Genomic DNA, 19,993 nt, shown 5'->3' with positions numbered 1-19,993 from the left:
TAAAATAAAATAAAATAAAATAAAATAAAGGGAGAGAGGTTACCAATGAACAGATCTCAGGTTTTCTCATATACCTGAAGAATGCCTCCATCTGTAATTAGAATATTTTCTGCCTGGAGTTCAATGTCAGCTTCATCAAATATTAGAGTTCCACCTAGGAGTCATATAATTTTGAAATATATTAGGAAATTAATATTAAAAGCTATTTATTCAATTATATATTAAATTTTAATTTCTTATTCTTATTTGCTCTCACTCTGCATCTCACTTCACTTCCACTCTTTGGCAATATAAAATATAAAACTTCGACAAGACTCAGGAAGTGGTAGAAAATCAAATCCCAGGGCAGATTTTTCTCTTGACCATTGGTTATTTTAAATGCTATTAAATAGTCAGCCGCAGGAATTCTAGTTCTACAAATATAGGGCCACAAAATATCAATTAAGAATTAAAATAATTAAAGTGAAAAAAAAGCATTTTTTATAGAAACTATTATAATGCCAAGTTAACTGAACTTTTATCCACTAATTTGCACTAGTAACATGTATATAATGAATAGCACTACTAAAGATAGTACCACAATACATTTTTTATAGAACTAATATAAATTTGTGGACAGAAAACTTGTCCAAGGGTTCAACAGCTAATAACTTCAGACAACTAAAGCACTGCTGCTATCCCAGAAGTTAAAACTAAAACAAAATAACAAAGGTCTTTGTTATTAATCCTCACTCAACGTTATTTTTCCATTGATTTTTAGAGAGAGTGGAAGGGGGTGGGAGAGACAGAGAGAGAGAGAGAGAGAGATAGAGAGAGAGAGAGAGAAACATCGATGTGAGAGAGACATATCAATTGGTTGCCTTCTGCATACCCTGACCAGAGCAGGGGATCGTGCCTGCAACCAAGGTACGTGCTTTTGATCAAAATTGAACCCAGGACCCTTCAGTCCGAAGGCCGACGCTCTATCCACTGAGCCAAATGGGCTAAGGCCACAAAGGTCTTTGATCAGCTAAAACCACATGGCAAAATGTATACACTAAAGCCCAGAGCATTTTACTCTTGCCCACAATTGCTTCTTTTACATGCAATTGTAACAGTTCTGGCTACTTACTTTTCCGTAGCTAAAACAGAATACCAAGAAGCAGACAGAACTCCAGGTAACAAAGCAGGTTCAAAGGTGTAGGTAAGAATCACAACCTGGCACCCAAGGGGACTCCGGGGGTCATTTAATATGAGTTTCTATGGTTTTCAAACCTCTGGGACCCACAAAACCAGTGTTTTTCTAAATGGGAAATACCTCTGACTGTTGTGCTCCACTGCAAGGGTATAGGCATGCACACGTGTGCACACACGCGCGCGCGCACACACACACACACACAGTTACTGAACAAAAGTTTCTTAAAATAACAGCTTTAAAAGATGCTTACTCATATGAATGCAATATATTCTGATATTTTCTATTGTATTTCATCAAAACATTCTGGTTGCAATACACTAAATAGTTCCATACCATAAGTGGACTGTGATACTCAATTTAAAGAACTCGGTACTACACTCCCCATAAAAACATGATATGACTATGGATGTTTATAAAAATGAGTTTTGGTTCAATTAACTACAGAAATATTGCAATTTTCAGAAATTTACCCTGAATAAGCAGCATTTTCAGAATAGGGGTGTTTTGATCCAGCAACACTGTCTGTCCTTTCGGAATGACGACCAGCGACCCTTCCTCCGGGGGTGGCTCTCCTCCCCACGAGCAGTTGGAGGACCAAGCATCGACATACAGGAAGTCAGCCGTCTCCTGCAACGGAACACGAGAGGCTCGTCAACGTGGAGGTTTTATCAGAATTCTTCATACCACTTCCGAAAAAGGAACAAACTGCAAATGATAAACATTTTCATTAATAATAAGTATAACCTGCTTTAAGTATTTCATAGTTGCCTATTGGTTGATTTCACAGTAATAATAAAGTAAAAAAAAATCATTACTGATTACCCTACAATTAAATTAAATAATAAAAAAATCGGAAATAATAAAATTTTAGTAATAAGCAAAAAACCAAAACCAAAAATACATAACCATATGATAGCCATAGCTCAGTTCTGTTTTGGAGACATTAACAAAGTAAAAAGTTCACTGCCAATCACCTCACGTCCCAGAGGCTAGTTTTCCTATCACGGTGGTTACAACACCCAGTGGCATTCTTACCCGTTTGGCCATCCCCATGCTTCCCACGGTGACGCGCACGGGAGCCCACCCTGAAGGAGTGTGGGCATTCGTCATGCAGATGACACATGTCTCGTTGGAATACTCAACATCACATTTGGTTTCAGCTATGGTGACGCGAACATCCTGCGTATTTTCACTGTAAAGAAAAAAGGGGGGGGGGACATAAAATATTGATTTTTTTTTTTTTCAAATTTCTAGGTCACATACGCATTATTGCAAAACTAATGATCTCACCCTATGATCCATCAAAGTAGAGATTGAAACATTTTTCAGTAGTAAGATTTCAAAATATTTTTTCAGAAAAAAGGAAAAACACACACCAAAAAGGTGAGGAAATATAACTGGACAACCTAGAAGGTATTCTAGTGCTGGAGAAAAAACTGCCGGGGTTCAAGCTATTGAGAGATTCTACGTGGGCCTCTAAGCAGGCGCCTTGCTAGAGATGTTCAGGGATCATTTTGTCTATGTGACATTTTCACCACATTCACAGACTTCAGAACTTCGTCTCCATGTAAAATTGCCTTCTGTGATCTGAAGGAGCTGGCATTTTGCAGTCAGCCTTATTCACTTAAATGATGAAGCAGTACATACATTTGTGCTAACGATGACTATCTTTTAGGAAAAGGGAATCTGGCCCGTTACAATGAAAAGGTCTTGATGCATGAAGTCATGTTTCATGGAAGCTGATCATGGTTGGACACGAGGTACTAGGGAAAGTGCAAGAAGGTGATTTATACTTGTGACGTTAGTAGGGTTTGGGGCAAGTTGTTTAACCTTTGTGATCTTAGTCTCAACCACAGAGGGGATAAAATATCTAACAAGGCAGGAAGTTTCAGTAGGGTAGAAGGTGCCTGGCACAGATGAAGTACTCAGTAAATGTTAGCTTTTAGGACCATGATGTGCCTCAAGCATCACTCTAGAGCAATTGGGTACACATTACTTGACTGTATTTAAGCACTGTCCTGTCCTATGAGGAAGCAGGCAGGGTGGCTTGAGTCTGGAAACAGGTGTTGGTGTTGGTGCAGTGAAGACAGTACCTGAAGCCTGATCCCATGACTGTAAGTCTGGTGCCCCCTGCTGTACTGCCTCTCTCGGGAGCTATTTTGGTGATGAGCGGAGTCAGTGACATGGTGTACGTGAAAGGAGTTGTGGACCGTGACAAATCCTTCCCATTGACCACACTCACTTCACAGGCTTGCTCAGGTCCCCTGCCTATGAGAAGAGAATGGAATTGAATACAAATTCTGCCTTCAGGCCCTATTCATTTATCAAAACCCCAAACATTTTCTTTTTATTATTTTTAAAATTTAAATAGTATTTTTCAACTACAGTTTACATTCAATATTATTTTGTATTCGTTTCAGGTGTACAGCATAGTGGTTGGACAATCACATACTTTAGGAAGTGTTCCCCTGATATTTTCAGTGCTCACCCAGCACCAAACATAGTTAGTACGATGTTATTGACTATATTCATTGTGCTGCATTTTGCATTTCTGTGACTATTCTGCAACTACCAGTTTGTACTGATTAAGTGACCATCACTCTGTTTTCTGTATCTATGTGTCTGCTTTAATTTTGTTTGTTCATTTATTTTGTTCTTTAGGTTCCACATATAAATGACACCATATGGTATTTGTCTTTTACTGTCTGGCTTATCTCACTTTGCATAATACATTCCAGGTCCATCCATGCTGTTACAAATGTTAAGGTTTCAGTCTTTTTTATGGCCAAGTAATATTCCATTGTATATAGGCACCACTGTGGGGTTTCTTTATCCACTTGTCTATTGATAGGCACATTGGTTGCAATAGCACATTGGCTATTGTAAACAACACTACAATGAAACATAGGCATGCACGTATTCTTTCTAATGAATGTCTTGGGTTTCTTCAGATATATACCCAGAAGTATAATCACTGGGTCATAGGCATTTTCATTTCTAATTTTTCAGAAACCATCATACTGTTTTCCAGGGTGGCTGTACCATTCTGCATTCCTACCAACAGTACACAAGGGTTCCCATTTTTTTCCACATCCTTGCCAACACCTTGGATTTACTGATGATAGCCATTCTGGATCAAACATTTTCAATAGCATCTTCCTTTTCCCTAAATCACTCTCACAGGCTATGTGCGAAGTAATAAATATCTACAGCAATTGTCAAAAACATCCCGAGGTTCACACACATTAGCAAAGGGAAAAGCCGTCAGGCCCTCCACGGGAGCCGCTCATTGGGGACGGCTCTACAAACCTGCCTGTTTAGTGTTCCAGTCCTAGAGGAGACAACGTGGCCAATCAGAGCAGGAAGGAAGAACTGCTAAGGGCAGGCACTCTGACTACAGCAAGGAGAGACAGCTGAAGGCAAGGTGAGAGACAGAAAAACTACAGAAACCCAATCCAAAAACGTATGAAGAAGAGCTTGTGTTAAGACAAGCATTCTCAAGACCTTGCTAAATCTCGACAGCGTTGCATTGAAAAAATTCAGGATACAAACTCTGATGTTGAAATGAAGAATAAGCCCAGTCACCAAAATGTTACATTGTCTTCAATATTCTTTGTTTAAGAATTCAGAGAAAGATACCAAAAAGTTTAGAAAAGCTTCATCAAATTTTGTTAATGTTTAAAAAATGTTAGCACATAAAACATATACTTTATTCTAGAATACTTCCTTTGGTTCCTCTTACATTTTGTTAGATAATTTAAAACTGTTGTGTATGTAAAATACCGGGTGTTTAAACTTTACAATAACCCATTGAACTGGGGTTAATAAGATCTCCATTTAATTGATGAACAAACGGAAGCAGAGAGGAGTGGAGTTACGTAGCTAAGGTAACACAGTAAGTGGCAAAGTGAGATGTTGGGGGCTCCTCAGAGTCCCGTTCTTAACTGCTAACTAAAGTTTTACGAAAGAGTCATACTAGCAAATTACAGAACATGTTTCCAGTATCAATCTGTCCACTTTACATACATTAACTTATTAAACCTCACAATAATCCTATAAAGTAAGCTAATGTGTTGGTCTCACTTTTCAGACGAAGAAACTTGAGGCAGCGTGAGGCTGAATAACTTGCCCAAAGACACAGCTCGGGTTTGCCCCTTGGCAAGGCAGTACAAGAGTTCACACTCATAGCCATTACCCTGTCTCATCTTCGAGGGAAATCTAGTGCTGCAGTGGGAACCAAACATGTCTTCTCCATTTGGCAAGCTTATCAAACCAAGAGCCATCAGTTTAGGCGATAAACTGAAATACTGCAATTTATGATAAACAATTCAGTTAACCCAAATGATATGAATCTTGACACACATAAATGTCAAGAAAATTCTGAAGAAATTGCTTAAAATCAGGACAGTTATAAAGATGATTCAATTGCCCCAAAGACACAAAAACTTGGAGAAAAAAGAAACCCAGTCTCTGATCTTTATAAAATTAAGCATTTCTCAAAGACTGCCATTCTTTTTTCTGACAACTTACCATTATTAGGTGGAATTTTACATAACAATGTTGTGTAATCAGATTTAAGCCTATCGACTCCACATTCTGAGCCACACACTAGTATTTCGGAATTTTGTGGATTAAACCCGGTGCCTGTCACAGTCATCGTCTGACCACCACCAAAGCTCCCTAGTGAAGACAAAACAGGGAAAAACAAAGCTGGTGAAAGAAAACCTCTTCTATTTTATGTATATACTTAACCTTAGTTTAACATCTGAAATAGAACTGATATTAAAGATTTTCATATGTGAAATTATATTTATAATATAGTCTGTTGATGCAATAGAATCTCTTTCTATTGAAATGTTTTAAATCTTCACTGAGTAAATGTCACATCTGGTCATTTATTTAAACTACTGAAAACGAAAATCTTTTTAAAAGAGATGTCACAAAGAATTTCAGAGCAATAAACACATGCATGTAAAATTACTATTTTAATTAAGAATACACTGTTTATACTTTCATAAGGCTTTTGAACTAAAATAGTTTTTAAATAGAATATTTATGTAAATATTTACAGGCCAGTGATATCTAAATATGATTTTAAAAGAAATTTCCACATGTAACCTGGCCATTTTAATTAGGGTTAACTTTTACATAAGTTATATAGCACTAGGAGAAATATAGGCATTAAACTGATATTTTGAAATGACTGATGCCTTTGCATGCTTATTTATTTTATGCATAAACAAATATATTTTTAATGTGTTAAAAGAACTACACATTTTTGAAGAGTGTTTTTCCCCCTAAATAAGGCATTTACTGAAATAATATAAAATATGTGTAGGTTTCGCACACTCATGACTACCTTGGCTTGGCTGAATATTGTGAATGGTAAGTGGGTACTCAAATACAAGCATGGACACAGCAGAGCCTTTTGTCTCATGATGCATCGTAACAGGAAACGTGCCACCAGCGTGATCTCCAACGATGCATTGCAATACACTGTCATTGACCATGGTTACATTACACTGAATATTATTTATAACCACCGAAATTTCCAAGATATCAATACCAAAATTTGATCCAGTGATCTGAATTTTGGTTCCTGGTGGACCTTTAAGAAGAAAAGCAAACAATATAAATAAATCTAAATTGTAATACACATCTATTTAAAATATATCTATTTACTTCCATAAAGAAAAATAATATCCAGTATTTAAAAATGGATATAAATATCAACAAAACATCTGTGTCTTATACATTACAGTTTGTGGGATATTAACTATAAGCTATGACAACCTTCATTATTTTCCAGCCCCTTCTGTCCATTCTACTGAGTTGTAAGTTATGAATTCAGGCTAGTGGAGAAGAAAGGACAAGAGAAGATAGATCTAGAGTTAGGAAGTATGAATGTCTAAGCAGGAGAGGGTGGGGGGTATATTTTGTTTTCATTTTTGATACTTTCCAGCTATTAGAAATTCTTTGAGGATAAATGGTAAATTAATTTAAAGACTTGTAGATGAAGGTTGATCCCTTGAATAAATGTACACAGAACAAAGTGCTTCAATCCCCCTGTCCCCTTCCCCCTCCTTTCGACAAAAATGCATCGAAGACATTAAACACATGGAATTTGTCATAGGTCATCCAGATGACCTACATACCTAAGTATTAAGTGAGTAGATATTAAGTAACATAACTTGTTACAATGCAGAATCACCAAGTAGTAGTTTGATTTTAATTAAAATAGTAATAGTAAAAATAACCATATAATTGACCATAGTAAAGATCACTGAAATATATATTGTCATTTTAAAGACCACTAATAATAATAGCCCTAGCCAGTGTGGCTCAGTGGATAAGAGTGTCAGCCTGCGGACTGAAGGGATACAGGCTTGATTCTGGTCAAAGGCACATACCTCACTGTGGGCTCGATCCCCAGTAGGGGGCGTGCAGGAGGCAGCCAATCAATGATTCTCTCTCATCATTGATGTTTCTCTCTCTCTCTCCTTCTCCCTTCCTCTCTGAAATCAATAAAAATATATAAAAAAATAAAGGCCACTAATATTAATGAGATCTTAAAAATACTTTAAAGATATAAACTAAACAATGCTATTAGGGTCTTAAATTTTTAATTTTGTCTGGCATTTTCACCTTTCAAATGGAAGTGTTGTTCTAAGTGTGACCTATTGCCTTATCTTTTTAGAAAATAAAACAGCTCAATTGCACTTCCTACAAGTCTTATGTCTTCAAATAAATTGTTTTGAAGGAGACATTCAAAGGGAGAGTAATGAAACATGAATGGTTTGTGGAAATAAGGCACATATGCCAATACCTAGTTCATTTGCAATGACTACAAATATATGGGGAAAGAGTGTCACTGCTTACCCAGACTTCACACTTTGCTGGACATATAAACTAAAAAACACTTTGTAACGGATAACACTTAATGACTTCTTTACTAAAGGGACCATTCTAAGTTCTATCATATCAATGGCATGCAGTTTCATCAGTGGAAAGTAAAAGAACCAAGATTTGAACCTAAGCATCAAGACCACATTCTCACCCATGATACTATGGCTGCTTCTCCAGAATTTATTACATAGATGATAAGCATTCCAACAGTTTAAAGAGGATCAGAAATAGCATAACATAAAGACAAAGGATCAAGAGACACCTCAATCTATACTAGCTTAGGAAAAATGAATTATGCTAAATTAAGAAAATCTATATTTTATATTAGTTCCTTAACTGAGGATCTAATTACCTCTTTGAAAGGATGCTGTTGTGTTAATAAGTTAATCAATTTTAGTTTCATAGTAACAAGGTATTCCAAAAAATTCTCTATGTTGTTTTGATCAACTTCTTGTGAATCGAGCAGGTGTTTCCTGTGCCATGTCAATCAACTTTGGTGACATAAATTAATTACCAATTTTAGTCCATAGCTATCTATCTATTTCTCCTTCATTTTGAAATTTAGGTCAAGTTAATGATGATTTTGTTTCAGAATAGAAGTTGGAATTTGACTAAAAATTTTATCCCAAGAATGTGCAAAAAATAATCACAAAATAGCGATTACACAGAACTCAAATTCCATGTATTAACTGGCTTAAACAGGGTTGTCTAAAAATATATCTTAATAATCCTTTATAAACATTATTCCAAATCTATGCTAATAAGTATTAGCAAGAATATATCAAGACAATAAAAAGGTAGGTATTGGGATACCTGTGCTTGGAACAATCTCTCTGAGGAGTGGTGTATCCTCCCAGGCATACGTAAATGACAGCGGTGGGTAAGTGACTGCATTAACAAAGATCTTCACATTGACCCGTCCAGCTGCTCCTGCTGGGGTGCGGCAGTAGACTTCACTGGCATTGACAGAAATAATCTGACAAGATTCATCCCCAACAGTGACAGTGGTGTTGCCTGGATAGAAGCCATTTCCTGTGATCACCAAAGTAGTTCCACCACCAATGCTCCCAGAAGCCGGCGTGACAGATGCCACTGCGGGGCTGCTAACACTCAGGTTTCCCAGGGCCAGGCCCTTACTTCCCACCACAACACTAACGGGATGAAGTCCAGCCGGGAGAGGAGTTACAAGAACAGTGATGTTATTTTCAGTGACATCTACAGCTCTGAACTGTTGGTTTCCAATGAAAACAGCAATGTCCTCTAAGATAGTGCCAAAACCTTCTCCTTCAATAAGGGCTTTTACAGATCCCGTGATAGAATTTGGGGAGATGCTTGTGATAAAAGCAGCGATGCTTTCTGAGTATGAAAAGCTGCAGTTCCCCTGACACTGGGCAGGCACTCCATGGATTAGAAGCTGTACTGTCACAAGCTGGTGGGGAGCAGGAGATGTTTCACATTCAATGGTTGTATAATTCACTGATAGAACTTCACACGGAAAACGGCCCATACGGACCTCGACAGCTGCAGAAGAAACTGAGAATCCAGAGCCTTTTATGGTCACCTTTGTCATTCCTGTAGTTGATCCTGCATTTGGCAACACCATATTGATGTTTGGCAAAAGTACAAATCGCCTATCAAATTCATTGGGCAGGGTGTTGATAGCAATGCCCAGGTTGTAGACAGTCAGAGTGACAATTTCCCTGATGCCAACATCCATTGAGTTTTGAGGGTCAATACGACATACAATGGAATTGGCACTACTTTCTTCTACAACACAGGGATAGCTACCAATTGTAACCTGAAAATAAAATGAATATGAAAATAGGTCAATACATTTCTCTAATACAAAGTTAAATTTTGTATTGCCAGCAACTTGATTTTTAAAAATTACTGAAGTGCACATTTTTATGCATAAAGTTGATTTGGGGGACTGATTAAGGCATATCTTGGATTAATCTTAAAACTAAATTATATGGGGGGGGGGAAAAAGAGGAACAAATGTAATAATCTGAACAATAAAGATTTAATTAAAAAAAATGAAACAAACAAAAAAAACCTAAATTATGATTGTCCATAAATGGCCACAGCTACGTTTTCATAATAGTCAAAAAGGTGAATACAATTCAAATGTCCATGAACTCATGAAAGATAAATAAAATGTGTATGCCAGACAATAGAATTATTATTCAGCCATAAAAAGGAAATGAAGTTCTGATACGTGGAATAACATGGATGAACCTTGAAAATGACATGCTTAGTGAATAAAGCTGGTCACAAATGACATATTGTATGATTCTATTTATAGGAAATGACCAGAATAGGAAATCCAGAGAAACAGAAATTAGATTAGTGGTTGTTTAGAGCAGGGAGGTATTGAGGGGTTTGGAGTAATGTCTAAGGCAGGGATGGGGAACGTCCCACATAAGGCCCACAAAATCATTTGGTCTGGCCTTGACAAGGCATTAGGGGTGAGTTAATTAAATGTTTGACCAAATACATCACCCTAATTTTTAAGTTATGGCCCTTAAATGATGTTATAAATATCCAAATGGCCCTTGGCAGAAGAAAGATTCCCCACCGCTGGTAAAGGTTGTAGGGTTTCTTTGGGGTAATAAAATGTTCTAAAATTGACTGGGGTGATAGATATGTAACGACTATACTAAAAGCTATTGAAATGTGCACTTTAAATGGGTCAATTGTACAGTATGTGCATTGTATGACAATAAAGCTGTTAGAAGTTAAATTATGAGGTTATGGACAAAATATCCTCCTTTTATTGAGTATATAAAAGTAAAATGGAGAGCTTTATATAATCTTACCTTATTAGCACATGTCAGATTACTGAAGCCATGTCCAGTAATCGTTATCAGTTCATTTACTGTTCCGGTAGATGGACTAATGTTGCTGATAGATGGTGAAAAACAACTTGAAAGCTCAAAGAGCAATTTATCTGAATTTTTAACCCCGGTATTGTTCAGGCCACACAGGGGTTCTGTTGCTAGGCAGCCTGTCACAGAGCTTCCCACGTGCAAATTCACAGGTTCTCCTTTAGACAAAAGAACTGCCTGTAAGTCATGGATAATATTCTAAAGTAAGAGTTGTTTTCAAATTTCATTATCCTTTATTTTGACCATGGTGGTTTATATTCTAGTAAACCCCCTTAAAAAAAAAAAAAAGACAAGAGGAGTCCCAGGCAGTACAAAGTTAAAAGAAAGACCTGGACAAAGACGATACAGTAAAGAGTGAATATAAAACTAACTTATTCTTCAATTTGTCTAAGGCCAGATCCCAAGGGGAAAATAAAAAAAATAACATCATTTCATAGTTTAATGTATTTTTGGGCATGTACCGAATATCAGAACTTTTTAATATTATATCTTATTTGAGGCACACAGGATTCAGGGAGAATGGCAAGACAACATTAATACGATCCTTATTAATAGAATAAACTCCAGCCTCAAAGTAGTCCAGACCTATTCCAGGTCCTGTGGCTAGTAAGAGGCAGAAGCAGGATTGGACCCAGCTAACTGCATCCTATTCCAGAAAGACTAAATATGCCCGGGTCACCGGAGTCACAGGGTGTCCATCTTTAGCTCTTACCTTGAGCGTATGTGGCTTTGGTGCTGCCCACAGACAGGTGCAGGGGAATGCGCCTGCTTTCAGCTGGTAGAACGTTAATGACTCCTTGGAGAACAATGGAGTGGGCCTCATCAACATACCCGCTGCTATAATAATGGATTCCAGGTGAAGTAAATTGGTAAGAAAATGAACCTGCCATAATGTAAGATTGTACATAATAAATACAAGCAATTGATGCATCTTTGAAAAGAAATTTGTTCAAATGCACATGCAGATGACAGGTTTCTTATGTTTCATATATTCAACAGAACGTAAGTGGTAAGGAAACGAGTCGGTGGCTATAAAGAGCTATTGTGTATAATGAACTTACATTGAGGAAGACAAGATCCAGCTTTACCTTTTCTAGAAAACGATGTCAAATCTGGCATAACTTACCAAAGTTTCAAGAAATGAACAATAAACAAATAATACTTAGCTTGTGTTCACGAGTAAAAAAGTTTCTAACTGCTACATGTATACAATAAAAAGCTGTCTAAAAGACACACTGCACGGAGTTGTCCTAGAATAAATACTGATGATAAGCTGATTCCAATCAACAGAATTTCATTCCTTGCTAGCAGACTGGTATGCTTAAAAAATATTCCAATTTGGAGAGTGGAACTAAGATGGCGGCATAGGTAAACACCGGGAAATTATCGCCTCACACAACAATTGAAAATTACCGCAAAGGACTGAGCAAACATCATCCAGAACAACAGGAAGGCTGGCTGAGTGTAAATTCCACAACTAGAAGGAAAGAAAAGCACGCTGAGAGCCAGAGGCGCTGCGGAAGTGAAGTGCAGAGGTACCGGCGGCGCGCGCGCGCGAGGAAAGGGGGTAGCACCTGAGGACGCGGCTGACTTTTTGAGTCACAAGCTCATGACTGCTCTGAACTCCGGTTCCGGGAAGTCTCTGGGGACCCAGGACTCATACGGGGAGAGGCTGGTCTGTCCGGCAGCGGGCGAACTTGAGGGCGGCTTTCCCTCAGAGGTGCTTGCAGCCGTTACCGGAACACTGAGACGCGCGACTCCGGCGGAGAATCGGCCATAGCTGCTTCTCCGCCCTTTGACTCCCTGAGACCCCGCCCCACCCAGGCTGCGGCAGAGGCTTTTGCATGTGAATGTACCTAACTGCAGCCCAGCCAGGCAGACCTGGAACTTCCAAGAGAAGGCCCAAGGCCCCGCAGCGGCTTGCATTGCTTCACAGCTGAGCCTCTTCGTGGCTCCTGCTGTGTGGCCTCAGGCAGAGGCTGAATTAGCACCTCCTTAGATCCAGGAGCCACTGTACCCAGTGATCAGAGGGGGTCCATCCAGACTGCAACTCCTCAGATCCATAAGGGACGCACTCAGGGAGCAGACTCAGTGAGCACCAAAGCCCCACTGAAGCAAGTCTTGCCCCAGAAGGGTGTCTTCAGCACAGAAGTTCTCCCACTTTAGACACAGCTGATTCTCACAGCCAATTGGCCTGGAGGTCAATTCCTCCCAGTGATTCTACAACAACCAAGGCACCAAGAGTGCACCAAGAGTGTCCACCCCAGGTAACTGGGGAGGCTGAGCTACTGGGCCCTACAGGACACCTGGCGCACAGGGCCACTCTATCAACACAGGGAAGCTGCCAAAATGCGGAGACAAAGAAACAGGTCACAAATGGCAGAAATGGAGGAAAGCAAACGATTGGATATAGAGTTTAAGGCCACGGTTATAAGGTTTTTCAAGAATTTTATGGAAACCGCCGATAAATTTAATGAATCCCTCAATAAGTATAGGGAGACCATGGAGGACATGAAAAAGGACCAACTAGAAATTAAGCATACACTGACTGAAATAAAGAATAATTTACAGAGATCCAGCAGCAGAAAAGAGGATCCCAAGAATCAAGTCAAAGATTTGAAATACAAAGAAACAAAAAATACCCAACCGAAAAAGAAAAAAGAAAAGAGATTCCAAAAATATGAAGATAGTGTAAGGAACCTCTGGGACAACTTCAAGCGTACCAACATCAGAATTATAGGGGTACCAGAAGGAGAGAGAGGGCAAGATATTGAAAACCTTTTTGAAGAAATAATGACAGAAAACTTCCCCTACCTGGTGAAAGAAATGGACTTACAAGTCCAGGAAGCGCAGAGAACCCCAAACAAAAGGAATCCAAGGAGGACCACACCAAGACACATCATAATTAAAATGCCAAGAGCAAAAGATAAAGAGAGAATCTTAAAAGCAGCAAGAGAAAGACAGTCAGTTACCTACAAGGGAGTACCCATACGACTGTCAGCTGATTTCTCAACAGAAACCATGCAGGCCAGAAGAGACTGGCAAGAAATATTCAAAGTGATGAATAGCAAGAACCTGCAACCAAGATTACTTTATCCAGCAAAGCTATCATTCAGAATAGAAGGTCAGATAAAGAGCTTCACGGATAAGAAAAAGCTAAAGGAGTTCATCACCACCAAACCAGCATTATATGAAATGCTGAAAGGTATTCTTTAAGAAGAGGAAGAAGAAAAAGGAACTCTTACCATTTGCCACAGCATGGATGGAACTTGAGAGCGGATAAATACCACAGGATCTCACTCATTTGTGGAATATAATGAACAACATAAGCTGATGAACAAGGACTGATCCAGAGACGGAGAGGCATTGATTGGACTGTCGGGACTTGGAGGGAAGGTAGGGGAGGGTGGGGGTAAGGGGGAAAGATCAACCAAAGGACTTATATGCAAGCATATAGGCCTAATCAATGGACATGGACAACGGGGGGGTGAGGGCATGAGCGGGGGTGGGGGGGGTGGGGGGTAGAGGGTAACGTGGGGACAAGGACACATATTTAATATCTTAATCAATAAAAAAATATATTAAAAAAAAAAGAATGAAAAAAAAAATTCCAATTTCCCTTCTATTTTGCTTGTTTCTATATATTTTTCCATTGGTTTATTCCAGAATGAATAAAGTTATTTTTGGCATCAGAAACTCATCACCAATATATAAAATACCTTGCTTACATTCACTTATATCATATAAATTTGTAAATTTTAGCTACAGCAATAAAAAAGACAACTAAATCATTTCGTATATTTGCATATACTATTTATACATGTATTTTAAATCTAAACAAAAAATCTTTTTATTATATCTAGAAAAAAAAAAAAGCATGATGCAAAACTCAACAAAGTGAAAACATACCTGATGCGGATTTTTCTCTTCCATTCATAAATCCTTTGCCATCATAAGTTACACTTCCAGGACTGGAGACAGAGAAAACTCTATATCCTATTCCCGTAAGAAATGGATGTGCTTGCCAATGCCATGTCACAGTGTCTCCCACAGATACATTTAAGACTGATGGTGACCAGGCATAACCTAACCCATGTACTGGGAGCAAAAAAATGGGTCACATTTTATAAGAAAAAAAAGGAAAAGGAATAAAAAATTCTTATAATTATCTTTGAAAATATTACATTTTTATATAGCTACTAGTGAAATCTTTTTACATAACATGGTAAAATTCATATGTGCATAATTCAAACATGTAACAGAAATAAACAGAAATAATGTAAATTAAAGACAGAAGCTAAGGGAAAAAGTAACCAACACAACAATAAAACTGATGATCAAGAGACAACTTGAAAACAATCAGAAAGTCAATAAACAAGTTGTTCAGAAATATCCTGTGAAATAGTTTTAAAAGATGATTAATTTTTTAAACATATTTTTCTCCGGCACAGAGGCATACAAAAATCTATATAATTTCAATTTGAATGTTCATTAAGAAATCCACTGACTGAAAACAAACTAGAGTAATTCAGGAGGTTCTGTGCTGCAGTAAAACCCAACAGCAATTACTGAACTTGGAAACTAAAATCTGGCCTTTTGGACTCAAGTCTACCACTAATTCACCATGTAGCCCTGTATGTCAATGGGGATACCACTGACAAATTATAGAAAGAAATACAATAGTCACTCTCTGAAAACTTTAAAGTATAAAATAAATAAAAACCAATTTAATTTTAAGGTAAGTACCCCTATTATATACAATATATAAATGTTGGCTGATACCTGAATCTTCCCCATTGTTGGTAATCCTGAATACATTCCCTGTTGAAGGAAGAGTACATTTTATGACATCCGATGTTGATGATGTCACACTGCAAGGGAAGGACCCTAGAAAGAATAAAGATGGGGTAAAAAATGTTCTCAAATATTTTTTGAACTATAGAAATAAAGTATAATTACTAAAAAGTCAAGGCCCTACAAAAACTCCATATTATATAGTAGGCTTTTGGTACAGTTTTCTGATAGTAATCATGTTTGAGTCTTAATTATTTTTAGAACATAAAAATAATTATTTCATATACATTAAATACACAACCATTATTTATTGAAATCAAAAACGGTTATTCAGTTTCCCTTTACCACCTTCACCAAATACACTTAACCTTTAATACACTAATAGGAAGATAAAGCTTCCAGGATTGAGCATATTAGTGTAATAACTCAGCACCTATAGCACATCCTTTAAGCTGGGAAAACATGAAACAACCCTGCCGTGAGGATGAAACTCTTACCTAAGAGCACGGAGTTCTCAGTGGGTATTGTGCTAAACCCCAAGCCCATTATAGTGATTTCAGTTCCCCCATATAAGGAACCTCTCTGTGGAAACATATTGTTCACTTCCAAAATATACTGTATAGAAGCATTTAACTTGTCTCTGCAAAAGAAAAATCAATAGATGTTTCAATGGGCGTCCCATGGGGTCATGCTGTTAAACTTTTCCTAGCACAGGATTCATTTAAGAAGAGAACGTAATCTGATAATTATCATGAACCTCAATTTGGTTAGATAGCATGTAGATAATAGTTTCTCCCTCCAGCCTTCATGTGAGTTCAGTTCCAAAAGTTATACCCTTAATTTGAAACAGGAGGTGTAGAAAGGTTAAAAAAAAAAAAAAAAAAAAAAAAAGCATCTAAGTATTATAAGGTTAATGTCTGCTTCTTTTCCTATCCTGGCACTATTAGCCCCATCTGTTCCACAACGCCATGCCATCAAGTTTATGTTCATTGCCATACCTTGTGGAAGCAAACCCCCAGTTTCTGACTTCTACGTGGATATCATGTTTCCCAGGAGACAGCGTGGGCAAAAGGCATCTGATTTCGGTGACGTTCCAGTGAAGAATCTGGCAGGGTTTTCCTCCCACATACACCTCCACGCTTTGTGTAGGGTCAGTTCCAAAGTTATAACCCTTAATTGTTAAATTTCTTTCTCCTATTATTTAAAATAAAAAGGTTTTACAAAAAGGTTCAACTGATTATGCAGTATGCAGTTTGCATATGAAGTAAACCAACTCATCTCTTTCACTGGATTTGGGAAATCCCAACACTTTCGGAGGCAAAAGAGAAATGAAAAGAGCCGAGAGCTGTCATATGGAGATAAAATCCACATTCAATTGTTTCACAGGGGGAAAAAATGGCAAAGCACTTTTAAAAAAACAGTATTTTTCTCCTATTGTGCATGTTCAAAGTGAAATAATAAAAAGACTAGTCTATGGGTGTTTTTTTAAAAAAAACACCTCATGTCTGTTTTGCTTTAAGACACAGAGCTTTGAAGAGAGACTGTTTCAAAAGTCTCTCTAGAAATGGTTTATATATGTCAAATAACTGATCTTATTGAAGAACTAGAGGCCTGATGCAACAAAGTCATGCAAGGGGCTTGGCCCCCCGCCGTGGCGGCAGTGGTGACCTCAGCCCCTGCCACTGCGGCTTCTTCCAGAAGGTTGTCCGGAAGGACATCCGGTCTAATTAGCATATTACACTTCTATTATTATAGATGTGTTACCTAGTATTGTCCGTACTCTGGGACTAAAATCAGTTATAACTGGAGTCTGTAAACAATTATAACTATAAGCATCCTTTTTTGTGGCTTGAAATCCATTGGTAATAACTGAAATATCAACTGTACCCTCAATTCTCTGAAATAAGAGGAAAAAAAATAAAACCATTAGAAAATGTTAAATGTTGAGATACAGCTATCCAATGCCTAAAAGCAATCAGAATTATTCAAAATATACTTCCAAAGATGTTTTCTTTCAAAGTCATGAATAAAAGTCAGTTTTCAGATATTTATAAAGTTCTGTTTTTAAATATAGGTTACATGTTTAAATTCTTTAGAGAAAGGCATATGTTATAGTAGTTTTGATCAATTTAACTGCATCGAAATTATTGAATTCCTGAGGATTTGGCAATACAATCGAAATGCTCTAGACAAGTGATTCTCTAACAAAACAAGATATAAAAAGTTGTGACATTTTGCTCTTAAAATAGACTCAAATATACTTTTTATTCACCTTCACTGACAAATCACATTATTATATTGTTAGCTAACCTAGCTCCAGAATCCAAGACTAACATTTGGACCACTAAAAAGATATTTGGTGCTTTCCCTGATATTGCACATGCACAATTACCAATTATGAAAAATTTTTATATCTAGTATTTACTTAATGCACACTGATTGTTTAATATCATAACATAATTTAAACAAAGTAAGCTTTAATCTACCTATCCTCCAGATTCTCATCTCAATTATTCTTCTATGCATACTCAAATTTCCTTTTCTACAGATTTCAACTGCATGACACCCATCTTAGTCTGCTGTATTTTTTAAATGTGAGTGGCTGGATTCATCATCCTTTTGCACTTAACAAGCAAACTGGAGTCTTTGTTTTAATTTAAACACCTTTTTTAAAAAAAAATAAAGAAGAATGATTGATTCTAAAATAGAATATTCCATGGGGAACTGCAGTGTGTTTTTTAAATCAATAAACTGAAAATTAACACATTTAAAATGTATGCTTCTTTATAAAAACGAAAAAATATCTAGCCCTAGCTGGTTTGGCTCAATGGATAGAGCATCAGCTTGCAGATTGAAGGGTCCTGAGTTCGGTTCTAGTCAAGGACATGTGCCCAGGTTGCAGGCTCGATCCCCAGTGGAGGGCATGCAGGAGGCAGCCAATCAAGGGTTCTCTCTCATCATTGATGTTTCTACCTCTCTCTCTCTCCTTCTCCCTCCCTCTGTGAAAACAATAAAAATATACTATTTAAAAAATCTAAATTTGCTTCCCTGAAGTTTTTAGACTATTTTATTAGTAATAAATCTTTTTCATCCTTTGTTTACATGGTCAACTCCCATTCATCTTTAAGCTATGAAAGGACATCAGCTTTTTTATGGAACTCTTTCTAACACTCTCTTCCCACATATTTTATCTTTAATTTGCATTTAATCCTATTATTTCAAATGGAATACACTGTTAATATTGGTTTATGTGCCTGTCATCCTTAATGATGTGAATTTAAGTATCTAGAATATGGAATAATATTTTGTATTTGGATATTGGCAAAAAGATGTTGAAGAAATAATTGTTAAAAAGCATAACCAAAACTCTGCACTTCCTAGGAAAATATGTAATTTGTTTAACCCTTTACTGAGATGTTTCTTAATTCCTAAGATTTCAGGTAAATGACTAAAATCAGATGCCTTACTTTTGGGGTTCTGCAGGTTATCTTACTCAAATCCCCATCAATCACATTGCAGGTTTCGTTTCCAACTAATACCTTTGAATTTTCATTAAAGCCAGTTCCAGATAGAGTCAGAAGATTACCACCTACATAAAGAAGAAAACAACCCAACAACAACAGAGTAACTATAACAACAAGAAACTTTGGCAATAATCTAACCCATCATTCAGGAATTGTCTAATCATCCGGGGGATGGGTTGGCAAACAGATCAGGGACCAAACTCGAGATGTATACAACCACACCACATACCTGAGCCTGCGCTCTGAAGCCAGAGGCTGTAAAGGAGCTGGGCTAAGCTATTTAATGAAATAACAAATTTGCAACCAACATTGCTTTTGGGACATTACCAGCAGCAATTATTATTTTTCCCCGAGTGCCTCCTTCATACGAAAGAGAAATTATGCTGTTTCTATTTGCTCAACCATTCCGTGGTGGGACATGAGAGTGAATTCAGACTCTTACCAAATCCCAAATGTTAACACCTCTAAGTAAAAGTTAAACTGAGAAAACATTCCAACAAAATAAACTAAAAACACAGAACATGCCAGAAGTTCAAGATCAGCACAAAATCCAAAACTAACCATTGTAAAACAAACAAACACAAAATTCAATGGAAATGAGACAACAGACAAAATGTGTTATTTTCTTCTCATCTTCTGCGTCAGCCTCCCTTTCCCCAATTTGTTCCCGGAACCTTTTCTGGGTCAAGTAGTTCCATGGAGAC

At 37.4% G+C, this 19,993-nt stretch overlaps 1 protein-coding gene across 12 annotated transcripts in view; it reads right to left on the bottom strand.

Moving 5' to 3' along the window:
* PKHD1L1 (PKHD1 like 1) overlaps positions 1–19,993 on the bottom strand; it is a 131,711-nt gene that overhangs the window by 58,397 nt on the left and 53,321 nt on the right. For 11 of the 12 annotated variants that reach the window (XM_036338079.1, XM_036338080.1, XM_036338087.1 and 8 more), the window contains 15 exons: positions 19,233–19,354; positions 17,530–17,662; positions 16,764–16,959; positions 16,263–16,405; positions 15,754–15,858; positions 14,881–15,069; positions 11,684–11,854; positions 10,903–11,129; positions 8,897–9,881; positions 6,537–6,785; positions 5,708–5,857; positions 3,271–3,445; positions 2,213–2,369; positions 1,648–1,804; positions 75–154 (listed from right to left, as the gene is read on the bottom strand). In XM_036338079.1, coding sequence (XP_036193972.1) covers positions 75–154; positions 1,648–1,804; positions 2,213–2,369; positions 3,271–3,445; positions 5,708–5,857; positions 6,537–6,785; positions 8,897–9,881; positions 10,903–11,129; positions 11,684–11,854; positions 14,881–15,069; positions 15,754–15,858; positions 16,263–16,405; positions 16,764–16,959; positions 17,530–17,662; positions 19,233–19,354 — 3,239 coding nt within the window. The remainder of the gene's footprint in view (positions 1–74; positions 155–1,647; positions 1,805–2,212; positions 2,370–3,270; positions 3,446–5,707; positions 5,858–6,536; positions 6,786–8,896; positions 9,882–10,902; positions 11,130–11,683; positions 11,855–14,880; positions 15,070–15,753; positions 15,859–16,262; positions 16,406–16,763; positions 16,960–17,529; positions 17,663–19,232; positions 19,355–19,993) is intronic. The other variant, XM_036338081.1, reaches the window with a different exon arrangement.

Source organism: Myotis myotis, unplaced genomic scaffold (genome assembly GCF_014108235.1).
Source record: "Myotis myotis isolate mMyoMyo1 unplaced genomic scaffold, mMyoMyo1.p scaffold_m19_p_16, whole genome shotgun sequence".
NCBI classification, from domain to species: domain Eukaryota; kingdom Metazoa; phylum Chordata; class Mammalia; order Chiroptera; family Vespertilionidae; genus Myotis; species Myotis myotis.
The sequence above is the reverse complement of the archived record's forward strand: the minus strand, read 5'-3'. Positions and strand labels throughout refer to the sequence as shown.